At 38.6% G+C, this 16043-nt stretch overlaps 1 protein-coding gene across 1 annotated transcript in view; it reads left to right on the forward strand.

The window, feature by feature from the left end:
* Positions 1-5035: 5035 nt before the first annotated feature.
* The window catches only part of LOC104275052 (decaprenyl-diphosphate synthase subunit 2-like), a gene marked incomplete at its 3' end in the record, with an annotated part of 50470 nt that continues 39462 nt past the window's right edge, over positions 5036-16043 (forward strand). Inside the window, exons 1-2 of the mRNA XM_009870894.1 lie at positions 5036-5265; positions 10429-10560. Of these exons, the coding sequence (XP_009869196.1) occupies positions 5036-5265; positions 10429-10560 (362 nt within the window). The remainder of the gene's footprint in view (positions 5266-10428; positions 10561-16043) is intronic.

Here is a 16043-nt window from a genome sequence, read left to right on the forward strand (position 1 = left end):
GCCTCCCCGGTGCCCTCTCCGCGGGTCGCCTCTCCAGCCGCTCCCCCCCCAGTTGGTAGCGCTGCAGGGGGTTATTGTGGCCAAAGTGTAGGACCCTGCACTTGGTCTCGTTGAAATTTTCTTGTTTGAAAGAAAAGACAACTTTTTTTGGTATTACATTGTCCTTGAGATGCTACTGCTGAGTGAAAAGAACACCAGACTTCACAAATTTTCATTTCAGAACACAGAGACATAGAATCATAGAATGACATAGGCTGGAAGGGACCTTAGAGATCGTCTAGGCCAACCTCCCTGTTATGGGCAGGGACGCCACCTCTCGAGTAGACCAGGCAACACATGGGAACCGAGCGGGAATTGAACCTGCAACCTCGGTGTTGGTCATTGTTGCCATCACCGCGCTCAAACCACTGTAACCGGCCCCCCAATTTTCTATTTTTTTTTGGTGAACTATTTTGTGAGAGCTTTATGTGCAGGCACTGATTGAAATGGCATGGATTTCAGATCAGAATTATTGATTTTTTTAATAGCTTGATGAAGTAATTTGTAATCTGGTTAGAATACAGGTGATATTTTGACCTAAAATAATGTAATTTGGGCTCTTGACATATAGTCAGTGATCTGATGGGAGTTCTGCTTCTGCCTTTCCTCTTTTTTTTTTTTTTTTTTTTTTTTTCTGATTTATGGCATGAAACAAACAACTAAAACACTGGAGGAATACACTGGGTGCAATGGCAAAAATCTGTTAGTTTGCACGAGTAGTAGTTAGTGCTTCAGACTTTTCCAGAGAGTTACCAGATCAAATGCTGTACCGATTCAGATTGTCTTGATATTTCCAGCTATCTATGAAACAAGAACTCTTGTACAGGATGTGCCATAGCTACAACTCCAAGATTAAAATGCAAAGAGGTTTTTTCTATTATTACTTTACAAATCACCTGCAAGAATAACCTCTGCTTCTTATGACATAATGAAGGTGAGTTTACAGTTTGCTACATCTTCTCTGAATAACTGCAAATATAATACAACAAAAATGTAATTCTAAAGTACACTTTAATACTAGTGCATGTAAATATAGTCACATTTCTATTTCGTGTTTGAATTCATTACTTTAATCCCTGTCAGATTGATATTTGTGGTAATAACGTACCCTTCATGGCAAGTGCTGAGAAAACATTTATGAAAAGCTTTGCCAAAGAAATCTGACTATATAGACTACAGTGACTTCACTGTTGAGAATCTTCATGTGTTTATGGAAGAGAAAAATGTACTAGTTAAGCAAGTCTGATTTATAGATTTTTGTTGCTCAAATACCCAAGTTAAACTTAATAACTGTAATACACAAGATAGAGTAGTACAGCAGTTGAATTGATATGTTGGCAAAGAGGCAAACATGACCGGTCTTTACCATCTGTTTATAATGCTATATAAAGAAGACCTTACTAGTTGCCATGGAAACCAGCATTTCCAAAACCACAAGTGTTTGCTTAAAATCTTAAGCCTTCTAAAGTCTTGTTTCTTCTGAGGAAAGAAGAATAGAAAAACTCTTAAGTTTTCCGTTGATTTTTTTGCTTCCTGTCTAACAGTTGCTTCGCTGTAAAATACCTCCAGTATTTTTTCACTACATCTTCTTTCGGGACTTGATAAATTTAAAGCACATCACTGGTAACTTAATGAGCGTATTTGATGCTTAGCAGTGATCCAGGAAGAGTGGACTGATACTTGTTGGGTGTTACGTTCGTCTTTGTAAAAGGAGGTATTCTTGTTCAGCCAAAGAAGCATGATTATGATACTGACACAGCAGTGGGAAAACTGTGGAATTTGGGTGGAGCACACATTGAAAATACTTCTTACCTGAATAAAAACCCAGATTCATCTTAATTGTCAGTCAGCCAGCTGAGTCTCACAGAAAAAGAGACTCTCTAGAGTAAGTAATCTCGAGAAAAACATCAAATGAAGGTAATACTGGTTAGAGTTATGATATAGGTTTGTCTGTGTTCTCCACTGTTGGCTTACAATTGATTTTTAATTTTTTTTTCACTTGGAATAAACTATTACAAAGCCATGAGAGTATAGTATTTAGAACTATATACATTTGACATAGTGTCTGGGAGCATTTGTATTTCTTCTGTATGTACATATTGCTGCCTTGCATTCTGTCCTAATTCTCTGCTGTATTTTAGGGTGTGTTTGTGTTGTTTTTTTTTTTTCCCTGCAAGTTTACAAAAGGTATCTGCTGTGTATAACCACATAACTGTAGTAGGTGGTGACAAATGTAGAGGTGCTGTGTTTGAACTAATGGTGCTGGGTGGTTTTTCAACCACTTAAAACAATTTCTATTTAAAATTAAGATTTGTATTTACTGTACTGTTGATGTGCATTTGGCTTAAGCTACTACTCTAAGTGAGACCAATGCATTGAAGCACAGAATTTGGAACCTCTTTTTCACTACTAGTAAAGAGCCTTCAGTGTTTTTAAAGAATAAATATTTGTAGTGAACTAATCTGAGTAACACTGAAGATCAGTTAAGTTGTTGTGTAGAAATATTGTTGAGATAGAAGGTTAAAAGAATTTTTAGATCACTCTGTACTGACAGTACATTGCCTAACATTTTTGCCCTTTTATGTTTCATCCACGTGTACAACATACTGTGAGCATTTTCAGCGTGCAGTAATGGCCAGGACTTGACCTATTTCATTGTTGTATTTCCCTAGTAGAGTTTATTTAATGCAAAAGACGCTTTTTTTTTTTTTTATGACAGGCTTCACTATTACAATATCGCTGAAGTGATGCCGGACCTCCAAAGGTGCCTGAATTTGTTAGCCTTGTGAAGCAAATCATATTTCTGTCGTTCACAGAACTCTTCCAAAATATTTGTCTTGGTTTCTCTTGGCAGAATATTCTGTGCCTGAGAGAGCCTGCTTTCAAAAAAGATAGTCTTGGGCTTCAGGAGGCGTGTTAATATTGGTTGACAGTGGGGTGCTAGACCTCCCATGAAGTTTAAATAAAGTAAATATTGATGGAGAAATCAGACACACAAAAATTAGGCTTCTGTCTAAGTATTTGTGGTTAGAAAAATAAGGGTGCCAGACCTGCAAGCTACTGCTGGTCAGAGTAATTGCACTCAGACACTAACTGCGTTTTTTGGTATTAGCTTGCCTGCTACCTACATCACATTCCAAGATCAAGTCAAACATTGACCAGGAAAAACAGCAGAGTCTGGCAGTTGGTTTAAAAATACATTTTAGTGGTTTGTTTTCTGTGTTTCTGTGTGGTGTCTTTACTGTCATCTTTAAGGCGGTCTTTTTTGCCCTGCCTCTACCAGTCATAGAATCTGATGGGTAGAGGGTAGATTTATTTTTTTACAAAATGATAGAAAGAAAAACATCTTTTTCTGAGTAATCAGTACTTCTGAGATAAATATCTGATTCTAGCCACCCTTTATTTTTATAGCCGGGGTTTTTCCATGTCCATAGTAGGCTGTTTTTAGATTTTCATTGACCATGCAACCTAAAGCCACCTCTTGAACACACCAGAGTGTTTTTTTTGTTTTTGTCCGTGAAATCTTGTGTTTCTCTGTGATGAGCTTCGCAGAGCTAATGAGTTGAGACCCATCATTTGCTCTGAGGACGGGAGAGCAGGAGCTATGTTAGAAATACCTCCCTTGTAACCTGCCTTCCCAAAAAAGTGGGATGGGAATGTCAATTCCCTCAAGCCTGGCCTGACCCATTACATAGGTTTACTCTTACTGGATAAACCTGTTTAAGTACTAGGCAGTTATATAATGGTAATGAGTGCCACTCTGGTCATAACCCTATTTTTCAGGTAAAGAAATTCCCCTAACCCCAACACTTTACATATGCAAAGAGATGTGTAGTTGTCCAAGCCCAGGAATAATTTTCTGAAACTTGCATATTCTCATTTGCAGCCTTTGGAGGGTTTTTAGGTCAGGGTGGTTCATGGGTTTCAGAGCATCCCTCCTTCTGTTGCTTTCTGTCAGCTGGATATTTAATTTGAATCTCATTTTCAGTTTCTGTTCTCTCCATTTGAAGTCAGTTTGTGTTCTCCCCTGAGCTGAACCATGCTCAAAACAAGTGTCATGACAACGATGATCCCCCTCTGCAGATCTGGCTGTGGACATTGAAGTAGACCAGGGTTTTTAATGTGTTTTGAAGATATGTTGTGCAGAAGGATATTTAATATGTACTTGAAACTTGAGTAGCAGGTGAAAATAAGTCACTGTAGAGTGCTGCTGGCATGCACGAAATATATAAAAATGAATGCTCTGAGTATTTAAATGTATGCATGCTTGAGTGTGATCATATGGTCACATGGCGAATCCTATGATTCAGATACAGCAGTTTAACAACCATTTTAAGAAAATGAATATGTTGGAGTTTTCTCTTATTTACTTCTGACAAGTCATTAGTAAAGAAAATTGGATAAAAGCCCTGAGGCTGGTAAAACTTTTGCATTTCTAATAATGAAGCTGGCAGTCTTGCTGAATAGCCACATGCCTTACCTCTAGCACCAGATACAGAATTATCAGTTATAATGAATTTTGAAAGTGTAGTGCTTTTTTTTTCAAATGTACCTGCACCTGTATCCATGAGTGCATCCTGATAACTCTTTTATATTAAGGGAAATAGTTGTTACTTTCCTGAGATGCTACAGGTTTAAACTGTGTTTATGTCGTCACATCTGGGACTGCCAGTTTGAATAGAAGGGTTTCTCTCTTGGAATGGTTTATGTTTCAGCCTAAAACTAGCCTGTGGTTTCAATGACTATATCCTGGGCTTATAAATCTTTTTCAGCAACATAATTGATTCTGGTTGTGTTACAGACTTTCCCAGCTGCTTTTTATTAGAGCTCTGTGAACAGGTGTGTTGGTTTTTTGTTTTTCGTTGGTTTTTTTTCCCCTCCTGTCGTTTGATACCCAAAGTGGGAAGGTATAGGAATGGCCGATTACCACCCTGTGCCTCCTTCTGTTTTCCTTCCCCTTGTAGCTAAACAGAGCTCGTGTACGACCTGAAACAAAATGATTGATCTTATCAGTGGGACACCTTCCGTAGAATGTGTGGAAAGGAACAGTAAAATCGCCAGTGGAGATGAGAGGAGGAGAGTGATGGGTTCACCTGGGCCCCTGGCAGCAGTTGGGCGGCCAGAGCGAACACCCGGTGTGTTGGGTGCTGGTGGAGGCTCCCACTGGGGTAACTGGTGGAAGGGCTGGAAACTCTCCAGCTTGTTTGCTTCGGTCATGAGCGGAACGTTTTGGAAATGCTAAAAAACATTTGGCAGAGCATTTACCTGCTCCTTTCTGGGCCTTCCAAAATTCCCCATCGTGTCTGTTTTAATTGGAATTTTTTTCCATATTCTTAGGGGTTAAATTTGAACTAGCATGGCTACTCATAAGTATACTCTTCTCCTACACCCACTTGCAGAGTCAGTTGATTTCACAGTTGCCTGTGCTTTTTTTTTTTTTAAAAAAAACCTCTGATTTGGTGCCATGAAATTTCCCGTGTCCATGTCTTGCTTACAGTAACTGTTGTATTTGCTGTATTTCCTCTCTGTTGTTTAATTTCAAGAGTTTAATTCAATGACAAAATGTGGGAAGAAATTAGCTGATTTTGTCACAAATAACCTAAAATCTTTGTAGTATTTGAACAAGATTGGTCAAAAAATTGCTTACAATAAATAGTCTTTTTTTTAAATGCAAGTATAGATTACTTATGGAGTTACACCTGACAGTTACTGGAGGTGAATATTTTCACTGCAAGTCTACCGAAATGGCTGCACATGTGGAGAAAATACACAAAGCATTAAGTGAAATGTTCATGTTTGCTTGATTTATCCTCTGCAGAAGACTGGTAGTAGGAGGTGTAATTTGCAGCACATTAGCTACTAGCCAGTGTCATTGCTTGAGTGGGTGGTGTGAGTCTCTTGTGCCTGTACGGTGTCACACTGCGCATGTGTTGGAGCTCGGGGCTTCTCCCCTGCGCTGCAAGATGATTTTTTTTCGGTGTGTTCTGTGTTTAAAACTGAATCTGCTGGTTTTCACATGGGTTTTTCTGTCACATGGAGAATAGCTAGAATAAATGTTTTTTTGATTTTTTTTTTTGTTCCCCCCCTCGTTTTTTTTTCCTCCTCAAAATTCTTAATGTTTGGCAAAACTGAGTTGTAGAAGTGTTTGACTTACCTTGCTTTGCTGCACAGTTCCCTGCAGATGAAGTATGAAACTTGCAGGATACCCAGGCTGTAACACAGAGCAAACGAAATCTGGCTGATGTTTCTTTTTTGGGTACCCTGTGGATGTACGTGTGGTGTTCAGCAGAGGTTTTCTAAAAGAGTCTCAGCTTGATACGTCTTTTTTTTTTGTGTGTGTGTGTGTGCACAATTTCACTTGAGCTGCTTTTAGTTCACTTTTTTCCCCCTAGAGGCACGTGTCTCCTGCCACACACCCATCAAGACTAATTGCACCATCTGCAAGACTTTTGTGTAGCTGTTACTTTTGCAAGAATATCTCTCGGGAGCTGAATTCAGAATGTGAATGTGACCCCTGAAGCCATGTCAAGGAGCTGCAGTAGTCTCTAGTGTCTGAAGGATGATCACCGTGGGCTTTATTTGTTTCAAGTCTAATGCCGTTTGCTGTAGTGTGGGCCTGTTACATGTCAGTAACACAGCCTCAGTCATGTTTTGAGTGGAATTAGACTTGGACTACTGGTTTGGTAGTTCATAGAAAATGCTGTCTAAAATTACATCCAAACCAGATGCAACATATCGGCCATATGATTGGGTGTAGAAATGACAGAAATGCTGCTCCTAATTATTGCGCTATTTGATTTTTTTTTTTTTAATGTTCTTCCCCCTCACCCACAGCTGAACTTCTCATTAATAGTTTCCTGCTAAGAATGCAAGATGTTCGTGGCTAGCGGTGTTGCAAGCCCCCCGAACAGCTCTAAACACTTGTTATTGCTATGAAACTGTTCAAGTGTTTTCAGCACAAGTAATTTTCTTCATCTGTTCCTCGCCCAGTCTGGATTAGGTAAAAGTACTGTAGTGCCTCAATTCTAGTGATGTCTATCTAGACAGTGGCTTATTTAAAGTGCTTTGTAATCCTGTGGTGAACACCTTTCTTCTCTACTTCTGTAATGTCCTTTGGCAAGCTGTAGACTGCTGGGTATGAAAAACCAAAGTGTTCTGATCATATCACCATAATTTGCTGTATTTTGGGAAGGGGTTCTTTTTTTTAAAAAATGTTATTTGTTTCTCATGGGATCCTGCATTTAATAAGGCATTCTGATTTTCTGAGCACACATATGTGGAAAACGGCAATTTTCCCTAAAACCACTTTTCTTTAAAAATGATGGAGTTGTAAATAGTGTTGAGGAAATATATTTGTATTTAGTTGCATCATCTGTGTAACTTATGTGGTTGTGAGTAATGTGGTCAACTGAAGTTCAAGCCAGAGAAATACTTACGCTACCACAAACAATTATGAATTCTGTGTACAGGATATAGACACACTATATATTATTCATTATATGTATTTATTTTTTTTCCCTGGCTAGTTTAATGTTCACTGTGTCTCTGACTTTGGAAACCTATAGAGTTTTGAGTGTTTGACTTTCTTGGCTGCATTCTGTAAACTGTATATTGGAACATGGTAAGAAAATTATTTATTTGTGTGCCTGGTAAGAATAAAGGTATGCATGTTATAAATTTAGAGACTGCTGAAGGCGAGCGGCTGTCCCCTACTCCTTAAAATCCCTCACTTACATGCACCTGGTAAACAAAATAAAAGTGCATATGGCAGGACCACAGCGTATGCTCTTGGGAGGAATTCTAAGCTGTGCAAGCTGAGTTTGAGTGGTTGGGATGTACAAGGGGACTGGTCTAAGACAGGAATCATTTCTGCTCTGGGAAGCTATGTAGTATCTTCCTTTTGTTGTTTTTTTTTTTGTGTTTTTTTTTTTTTTTAAAATACTGTTTTAGCCAGGCAGGGCTGTGTTATTTGAGGTTTTTTTGTTGTTTTGATTTTCGTTGTTTATTTTTCTTAAAGGCTCTTAGATGATGGAAGAAGTTGGAGCTGGTGGCGCTTTGAGATGGTTTCTCCTCAGGAAGTTATGTTTGAATCTCATGTGTTAAAATCTGTGCTGAATGTCTTCTGCTCAAATACTGATTATCTGTGTTCTAATTTTCAGAAACATTTTAATTGGTTTATTGTAAGATAGCTAGTAAGGTAGCGTGTTAATTGCTCTTTGCATTTTACTGCTCTGTTAAGAGAGATTAACATTTTATTGCATTATTGCAGATTAAGATTGGTGGCTAGTGCTTTTGGCTAAATTTCAGCTTTGGCTGTAAACGTTTGGTATCAGGTTGGTTCTTAAAACTTCAGCTTATTTATAGGATATCAGGTAGTGGTAAAGCTAGAGGGAGTGGATTAAAACTAGAGCTGGATAAGTTCAGAATGGACATTAGGAAGAAGTTCTTCCCCATGAGGGTGGTGAGACACTGGCACAGGTTGCCCAGGGAGGTGGTGGAAGCCCCATCCCTGGAAGTTTTTAAGACCAGGCTGGATGGGGCTCTGAGCAGCCTGATCTAGTGGGGGATGTCCCTGCCCATGGAAGGGGGGTTGGACCTAGATGATCTATAAGGTCCTTTCCAACCCTGACAATTCTATGATTCTAAACCAAGCTCCGTTTCTGTGTGAAACTGTAGGCACTTGCTCTCTCTTTTGGAAATTCAGCAGAAGTTGATACCTTCTCTAACTCCACGGCTGCCTGTGTTGCTGAGGGTGCACCTGTCTGTAGGTGAAGCAGTGGGACATGGAGGTATTAGACAAGCACAGAAGAAAAAGCCGTGGCCTTGTTTGGCTCATTACACCCCAGCAGAGATAAAAACATTGTGAGCTGTGTTAGAAAGCCCTACTGGCCACCTCTGACATTAGTCATTAGTGGCATTTGTAGGCTGTAGCTGCACAGTGTGAGCCCAGGGCTTCTCCGGAGGGGCAGGTATTATAGCCCGGGACTAAGGCAGGGGTGTGAAGGTCAAGCCCAGGAGCTGTCTAGTACCAGATACCTGGGCAAACCTTCTCCTTCTTATCCTAGAGCCTTTTTTATTTGGGCTTTTTCCCCATTGCTGTAGGAAAGATTGTAAAGACTGAAGAAGTCAAGATTTTTATTTTTTTTTTTTCAGTAGCACAGGAACTTTCACACAGAAGGGTGCTGTTTGAATTATGTTGTTTTTTTTTTAAAAAAAAAATGTTTATGTGTCTCTGTAAATGAACCAGTATACTGAAGATATTTTTGTGCTGTGAAATGGTGTAAATGTAATGAAAATAAATCCAAATGAAACTTGAGGTTGTATCACTGTTTTCTTTATTCAAATGTACTTCCAAGATCAACATCTTATATTTTCATTCAGATGTTTTAAAGACTGTTCTGTTTTGATTTCTTTCAGTGATTAGGGATAAAATTATACTCTGGAATAAAATGAGTCAAAGTACTTAGTAATCTGTGATGTACTTCTTCATATGATTTATTTAACAAATATTTAGATGATATCAGAGAGATATGCTCTTATTTACTGGAAATTACTTTCCAAACTTAATAACATCTGGAATGTATTATCCTTTTTTTTCTACCTATTTAGCCTTAATGATGAACACAAGAAGTAGAAAGTGGCTTTACAAGGGCAGGAAGAATACAACTGGGGACATAGCAGTCAAAAAGGAAAGCTAAGCTTGCTTTGAAACAAGTTAATTTTTGAAATGGTGTGGCAGAGTGGTAATTTAGAATTACTTTCAACAGATACGTTTTTGAGGGCAGTTTACTTCTGACTCCAAATTTGAAATAGGTCTTTTGTTTAAACCAGCCCACCTCTACTTCATTTGTCTCTAACTTTTGTCTTTTGTTGGTTTCTTCAAAGCCTATTCCTAATACACAGACGCGTTGTGTGTGTTGCGCGGTCTCCTTGAAACCTCTCTGTTCCCTTTTCTTTCCGCAGGTTATAGATTCTGGCTGTACCTTTCCTTCCTTCCCTTTCTTCTCTTGAAGTATGAGGCTTTTGTGTACTTCACACAACAAACTGAAAGGTCTTACATTCCTGTTACAGTAGATCACATTGAATTATTGTGAAATACTCCTTTCATGCATTGGCATGAAATGCAGAACATATGCTGCTCATTGGAAATAAACAAGATTTAATCCCGAATACTTGCGTTTCTCTGCAATACCACTATGTCATTGTGTCAGGTAACGGATGACGGAAGATTATGATTAATAATTGCAGTTTATTTCCATGCAATTGTGAATATTAAAGACTTGATGAAATGATGGCAGCCTGAGATGAGTCTTTGTTTTCACTTTGGTATGACCAGTGAACATAGATTGTGAAAACATGCTCTTTTTTTTTTTGTTTCCTTTTTTGCAGTGGTTTTGTGTATGATAGCCGAAATAATTTACAGATGCGAGGTTTGGTCGTATTGCTGATTTCCAAAGCTGCTGGACCCAGCACGGCAGAACTCTCTTTTCAGCACAACATGGTCAGTGGAATTTATTCCAGGTATGTAGTAACTTCCTTTAGCAAGACACACCAAGGTACATTTGATGAGGAACTTCATGGTGGTATTAAAAGCATCTTAAGTGACCTGCTCAACTCTTAAGGAAAAATTTGTTTTACCTAATGGCAAAACTTTGTTCCTCAGGATTATTATAAGCTTTCCATGGTGAAAACTATTTCTTACTCTGTGTAGCTCTTATAATATTCATGTCCGTGTCTTAATTGTGGCTTTTTGACACAACCAAATTACAAACATTTGAGTCAAGGTAGTTATTTGAAATTTTATGTGAAGAGGTACTCAGAATAAAAGGAAATAAAGATGCTAGAAAATATTTTTAATAGAGTATTTTCATTTGGAGTTATGCAGTTGTTACTTGGCTACACCTCAGATTGCCAGTCTTGGGGGATACCTGTTGGTTTCACTGGGCTCATGAGTTTTGTTGTAGCCCCTTTGAAGGATGTTTTCTCATGGAACAGCTATGTAGAAAAAGGTTTTTACCTCCCATGTGTCACAGCAGAATTACTGAGCCTACCATTAAGGTTCCTCAGACTCTCATTGAGATAATTCACCTTCACCAAGTTCCTAAATATTTTTTAAAGTATTTAAACTAAATTACTTAATACTGATAACAGTAATCAAAAATTGTGATTGTTCTCTTTTGTGTATTTGACAGTTAACTGCTCCACTGAAGTAATAAGTGAGATCTGGTTGCAAAATTGTAGAATTTGAGTTTTTGAGATCCTTTTGAAAAATTGTGAGTGTTGCGTGGTTGAAGGAACAGACTGACGTATTTTCAATTGATTGTTTCTGACAGCTGTGATGTGTTAAATGAAGATGCACAAACTTAGTGATATGTTTGTATCCTGCTTTGTTTTAGAAGTGCAGAGATAGCGTAGTAAAATTCAAAAGACCAAACAAAGATGTTAAAATATATGTAGTATCTTAAAATAACAGGATATATGTATGCAATATATATATGGATGGGTGCAGACAGAAATAACAGTAAGTAAGAAAAAAGACAAAGCTATAAAAGATGCTTGTTATGGAGGGCTGTGTTGTCCGTTTAGCTGTTTAATTCCATTCGTGTTTTGTTTTGTCCTTAATGTCCCCTTAGGGTGGTTAAATTTTATATTTATATGCAAATGATGCTGTATGAAAGCATAATTCTAGTTAGTTAATTATGTCACAGGAGGTGTTTTAGTTGGTTTTGTAAATGATTAAAAAAGTTTACCTTAAGTATGCCTCATAGAAAGAGAGAAAAAGCATTTTTATTTTGATAACTAAGTTCTTGAGTATGATGATTCTGACCATGGAGGTAACGTCTGAGCATTTAAAGCTGCCGTTGGGAAGGTGACTAGTGGAAGTATTCATTAAGGAGCAAATAAGACCTTGAATTAATGATGAGCTGTTTGGTGTAAATGGACGTCATTGGAACTGTGCCCATTCAACCAGCTGAAAATCTAGCCTAATAATCTAAGTTTGAGCAAGTCAATAGCCATTATAATATCTACTTTAGAGTTACAAAGGTGCTCCAAAAATTAAGCAGTTTTGAATATGCCCCAAGGTTCGCTTGAGGTTCATTACTGTCTGCACAAGTGATAACTATGGAGTTGTTAATTTAAATGGATTTTCAAAGACACTTGAAGCCTGTAGTGTGGTGTAAATATGAGCAAACTGCTGTGTGCGAGGAGAATGCTGATGCAATCTTTCATTTCGTGCCACAGTGGCCAGTTCTTGCCCTCCACTGAAGTCACTGTGGGCTTTGCCTTTGGACTCCTTTACTCAAGGTGCTTTTCCAAATACACTCTTACGTGTGAGTCTGATTTTGATTTCTCCATTTTATAAAGCTACGAGAACAGGCAGCTTGTAAAACAGTGATCTTGAAGGGCTTTTGTGATTGTTTCATGTATTACAAATAGTGTTTCACAGTCTGCTTTCTCCTGAATAAGAACCAAAGGACATCGTTTTCCATTAGTATATTTTTGTCTGCTGTCTTGATTACAATGTAATTATATACAGTGTGTATATTAGACAAAGTGTATCCCTCAGTGATATTTGGAGGGATGATCTTTCGAGGCCCCTTCCAACTCCTAACATTCTGTAATTCTGTGATACAGAGAAATACACTTAATCTTTAATTGTTCATATATGTCTCCAGCTTTGGAAGGTATTTTTTGGAAATATAGTCTTACAAATCTTCAGCTCAGCTGTAAACTGTACAGCTCTTCTTGTTGCCATGCCATATAATTACTTCATCTTCCATATAATTTTTTGCTGGAAACATTATTTCTGGCACTGCAATAAGCATCTTCATTGCCTGATACTTACGTGCTGTGAACGTTATATTGTGGACTATTAGCTGGGATATGGCTCACTTGATTTTAGGGTACTTAGTAGTGATTAATTAATTGCATTCCTGAAATCTGAGCATGAGCTAAGTTGTTCCAGTACTTGTCAGTGATTGCACCAGCCCAGTCTTTCTTTTCACACTGTTTGTGTTGGAACCAGCTCTTGCGCTCTCTTTAAATATTCAGTCCCATAGGGGATAGCCAGGTTACATCAGTCTGCTATATCTGGTACTACATGAAACATATAATCTGTGACCAGGAAGATGTAACAGTGTGATAATTATCTAAGTTAAAAAACCATCAAAAAAAACACTGTGCACTTTTTCATCCTGGGATCTGGCATGTGTTCCGCATAACCACTTCTCCCTATTTCGTATTCTTGACTCACAATATAAGCAAGCAATACAATAACTGTAATTAAAATAGAAAGACACAGAGCTGAATTTGGAATAACAGAAAAGAAAAATTTTATCCTGTTCTCTAGATATGTCAATTCATGGGATAATTGACCTAAATGTATAAAAATAGATTAGCTGCTTAGCTGGCATCATTTTTGTACTGGTACACAATGGAACAAAATCGATGCCTGCTACCAGAGAGCAATCTTTTCCAGAATAATAAGAATTACAGTTTGGGTAGTTACAGGAACAGGGCTTATAGTTATATGGCGCTGCCTCTGGCCGGAGTTGCCTCCAGCTTTAGCACTTCATAGTTTGCAGGAGATGTGACCTGCTTGCATTAAGCTGGGGCCATGGGAGTTGTGATGTGCAAGGATATCATAGTAACTGCTGGTTACTTTATGAGCTATGGTGAAGATAAGGGGGGAAGTGTTAGAAAATCCTGCTTGGCATGCTTTACCCTGTGCAGCCACCTCCCTACCACATCGCCAGAAACCTGACTTTATTCCTGTTGGTGGGGGAAAGAACTTGACTTTACTTTCTGCTTGGCACCAGTGATCCGAAAAGAGGATGAAGAAGAGAAGTAGCAGCATGATAAACAGCTGAAGTTGAAACTTTCTGTTGGTCTCTTGGCCTCTAGGAAAATATTTCCTTGGCTACTGCAAATGTAGTGATTAAATGTTCAGTACAGAATATGCAGGAAATGTCATGTAAGGGTTGATGTCATTGCCTCTACTCAAGCAAAGTGTGCATCCCATGTGCCCTCGAAACTCCTTCCTACTCCTGAGCCTAAGATAAAGCAAAACTCTCATTTGGGTATAGGCAGAATTTAAGTAATGCTAATTTATTGTGCTAATAGTATCAGTGAACACCTTAGGTGTGACACAGGAGCCTAGACCATTGTAAGAGCTTTGAGATGCATTTTCTGACTGCTGGTTATACTACAGTCTGACACTCCTCTCTGTTGCCTTCTTTCAGAGCAAAACTCACTTGGATAGCCAAGTAAGCAGCTCACTGTTCTTTTACTTTCCTAATGGAAATAAGTTTTTTAATTGAAGCTCACAAGCTTTATGAGCTGGAGCTAGATTCTTGCAGCTGAAGATACCACAACTGGCTTGGGTCATCTCACTAAATATCCAAAAAGGTATCTTTTTCTGTTCATGTCTGGCACAGCCAGACACTACTGGCTGGGGACTGAGGAATTTCCTTGGCTTCATATTGAGTCACGAATTCCTGACATAGCCTCTGTGTTGTATCTTGAAATGCAAGTGACACCGAAGAACAGGCATACTCCATCTCTTCAGGCCTCAATATCCTTGGCTCTAATACAGCAAGTTTTTTTTTTTTCTCTTTCATGTTTTGCATCTTTTTTTTTCTTTTTACAATTAGTGCCAGCTTCAAAAATACCCTCTAGTATTGACATCCATTGAGTCAGCTCTGCAGATTTCCTTGGATGCTTGTCAGAGATTTAAAAAAAAAAAAAGTAAAAAAATTTTTCAGTCAAATCTACCTGTGCATTCACACTGATGAATCCAATGGTCATTGACAAGCAAAGACCTTTTTGTTCTACCAAACTCAGCAAGCGTGTGGCTATATATGTGTAGAGTGGAATATAAAAAGTACTATTTCAGATCTGTGCTAAAATCTGGTAAATGCAGTGAACAGATTGCTGGATTGGTACTATCAATACTGGGCTCTGCCCCTGCCTCTTCTCCCTCAGAATGATGCAGCTGGCCTTTAAAACTCCAGGAATTCATCTCTTGCAAGATGAACATGTTTTCCTACAAGAAGTTACTCACTGGAAGAGCTTGTCTCTGGATCAGAACTCTTCCTGCTGCTTAGAAGAGTGATGATAATACTGTAGTGACAGTGATCATGAACTCTAAAAAGCGTTAGGGCCAGCCGGTGACTAAATGAATGACAGATGCTCTCTCCCTCCCCAAATGGGAAAGAAGGGGGAACAAAGCAGAGAGACTTACAGATTGGAAAACTAAAAGAGCTGGAATAAAATAATAATATTACTAATAAGGAAATAAGGAAAATAATGAAATTTATAAAAAAATCTTTTATATATAAAAAATCAGTCACCACTGATGCTGCAGAGCAGGCAGCACCAGGGAAGCCCCAGACTCAGCAACAGATGGGAACCAGATGTAGGAGCTGGATTCGGGAACTCAGGATCTGGGATGAAAGGCAAAAGGTTGGACGGAGTTCTCCTTGGACATCAGCCATTGAAGAAGAGGCCTTACCCCTACGATTCCTCAGCTTTATACTGAATATGACATATACTGAATGGAATACTTTGTTGGTTGGGTTTGGGTCACCTGTCCTGTACACTCCTCTCCAGAGGTGTGATCTCTTTACTTCTTTGACCCTTTTACTTCCCAGAACCACCAACTTGTTACACAATATTTAGCAGTGACCCTGGTCACTCTTAGGAATAAGCATTAGCAAGAGCCTTTCTGCATACCAATCCCTGGCAGTAATTGTAAACATCAGGCATTATCACTTCTAGCAGCAGATGCTGTCTGCAAAAACATACTGCTAATTTCAGAAAGTGCAGCCTCTTAGAAGAGACTGGGCTGAAAAGTAAAATCACTGAACAGAATTGGTTCTGTTTTAGCTCAAACCAGGACAGTGGACATATTCCCCTTTTACTTAGTGTTTTATTAGTGATTTTGAACCAGCATTGATGCTGCTTATAAGAGAAGCCAAGTGGAAGTTAGCAGCAGATGCCGA

This window comes from Apaloderma vittatum, unplaced genomic scaffold (genome assembly GCF_000703405.1).
Source record: "Apaloderma vittatum isolate BGI_N311 unplaced genomic scaffold, ASM70340v1 scaffold10706, whole genome shotgun sequence".
Lineage (NCBI taxonomy): Eukaryota > Metazoa > Chordata > Aves > Trogoniformes > Trogonidae > Apaloderma > Apaloderma vittatum.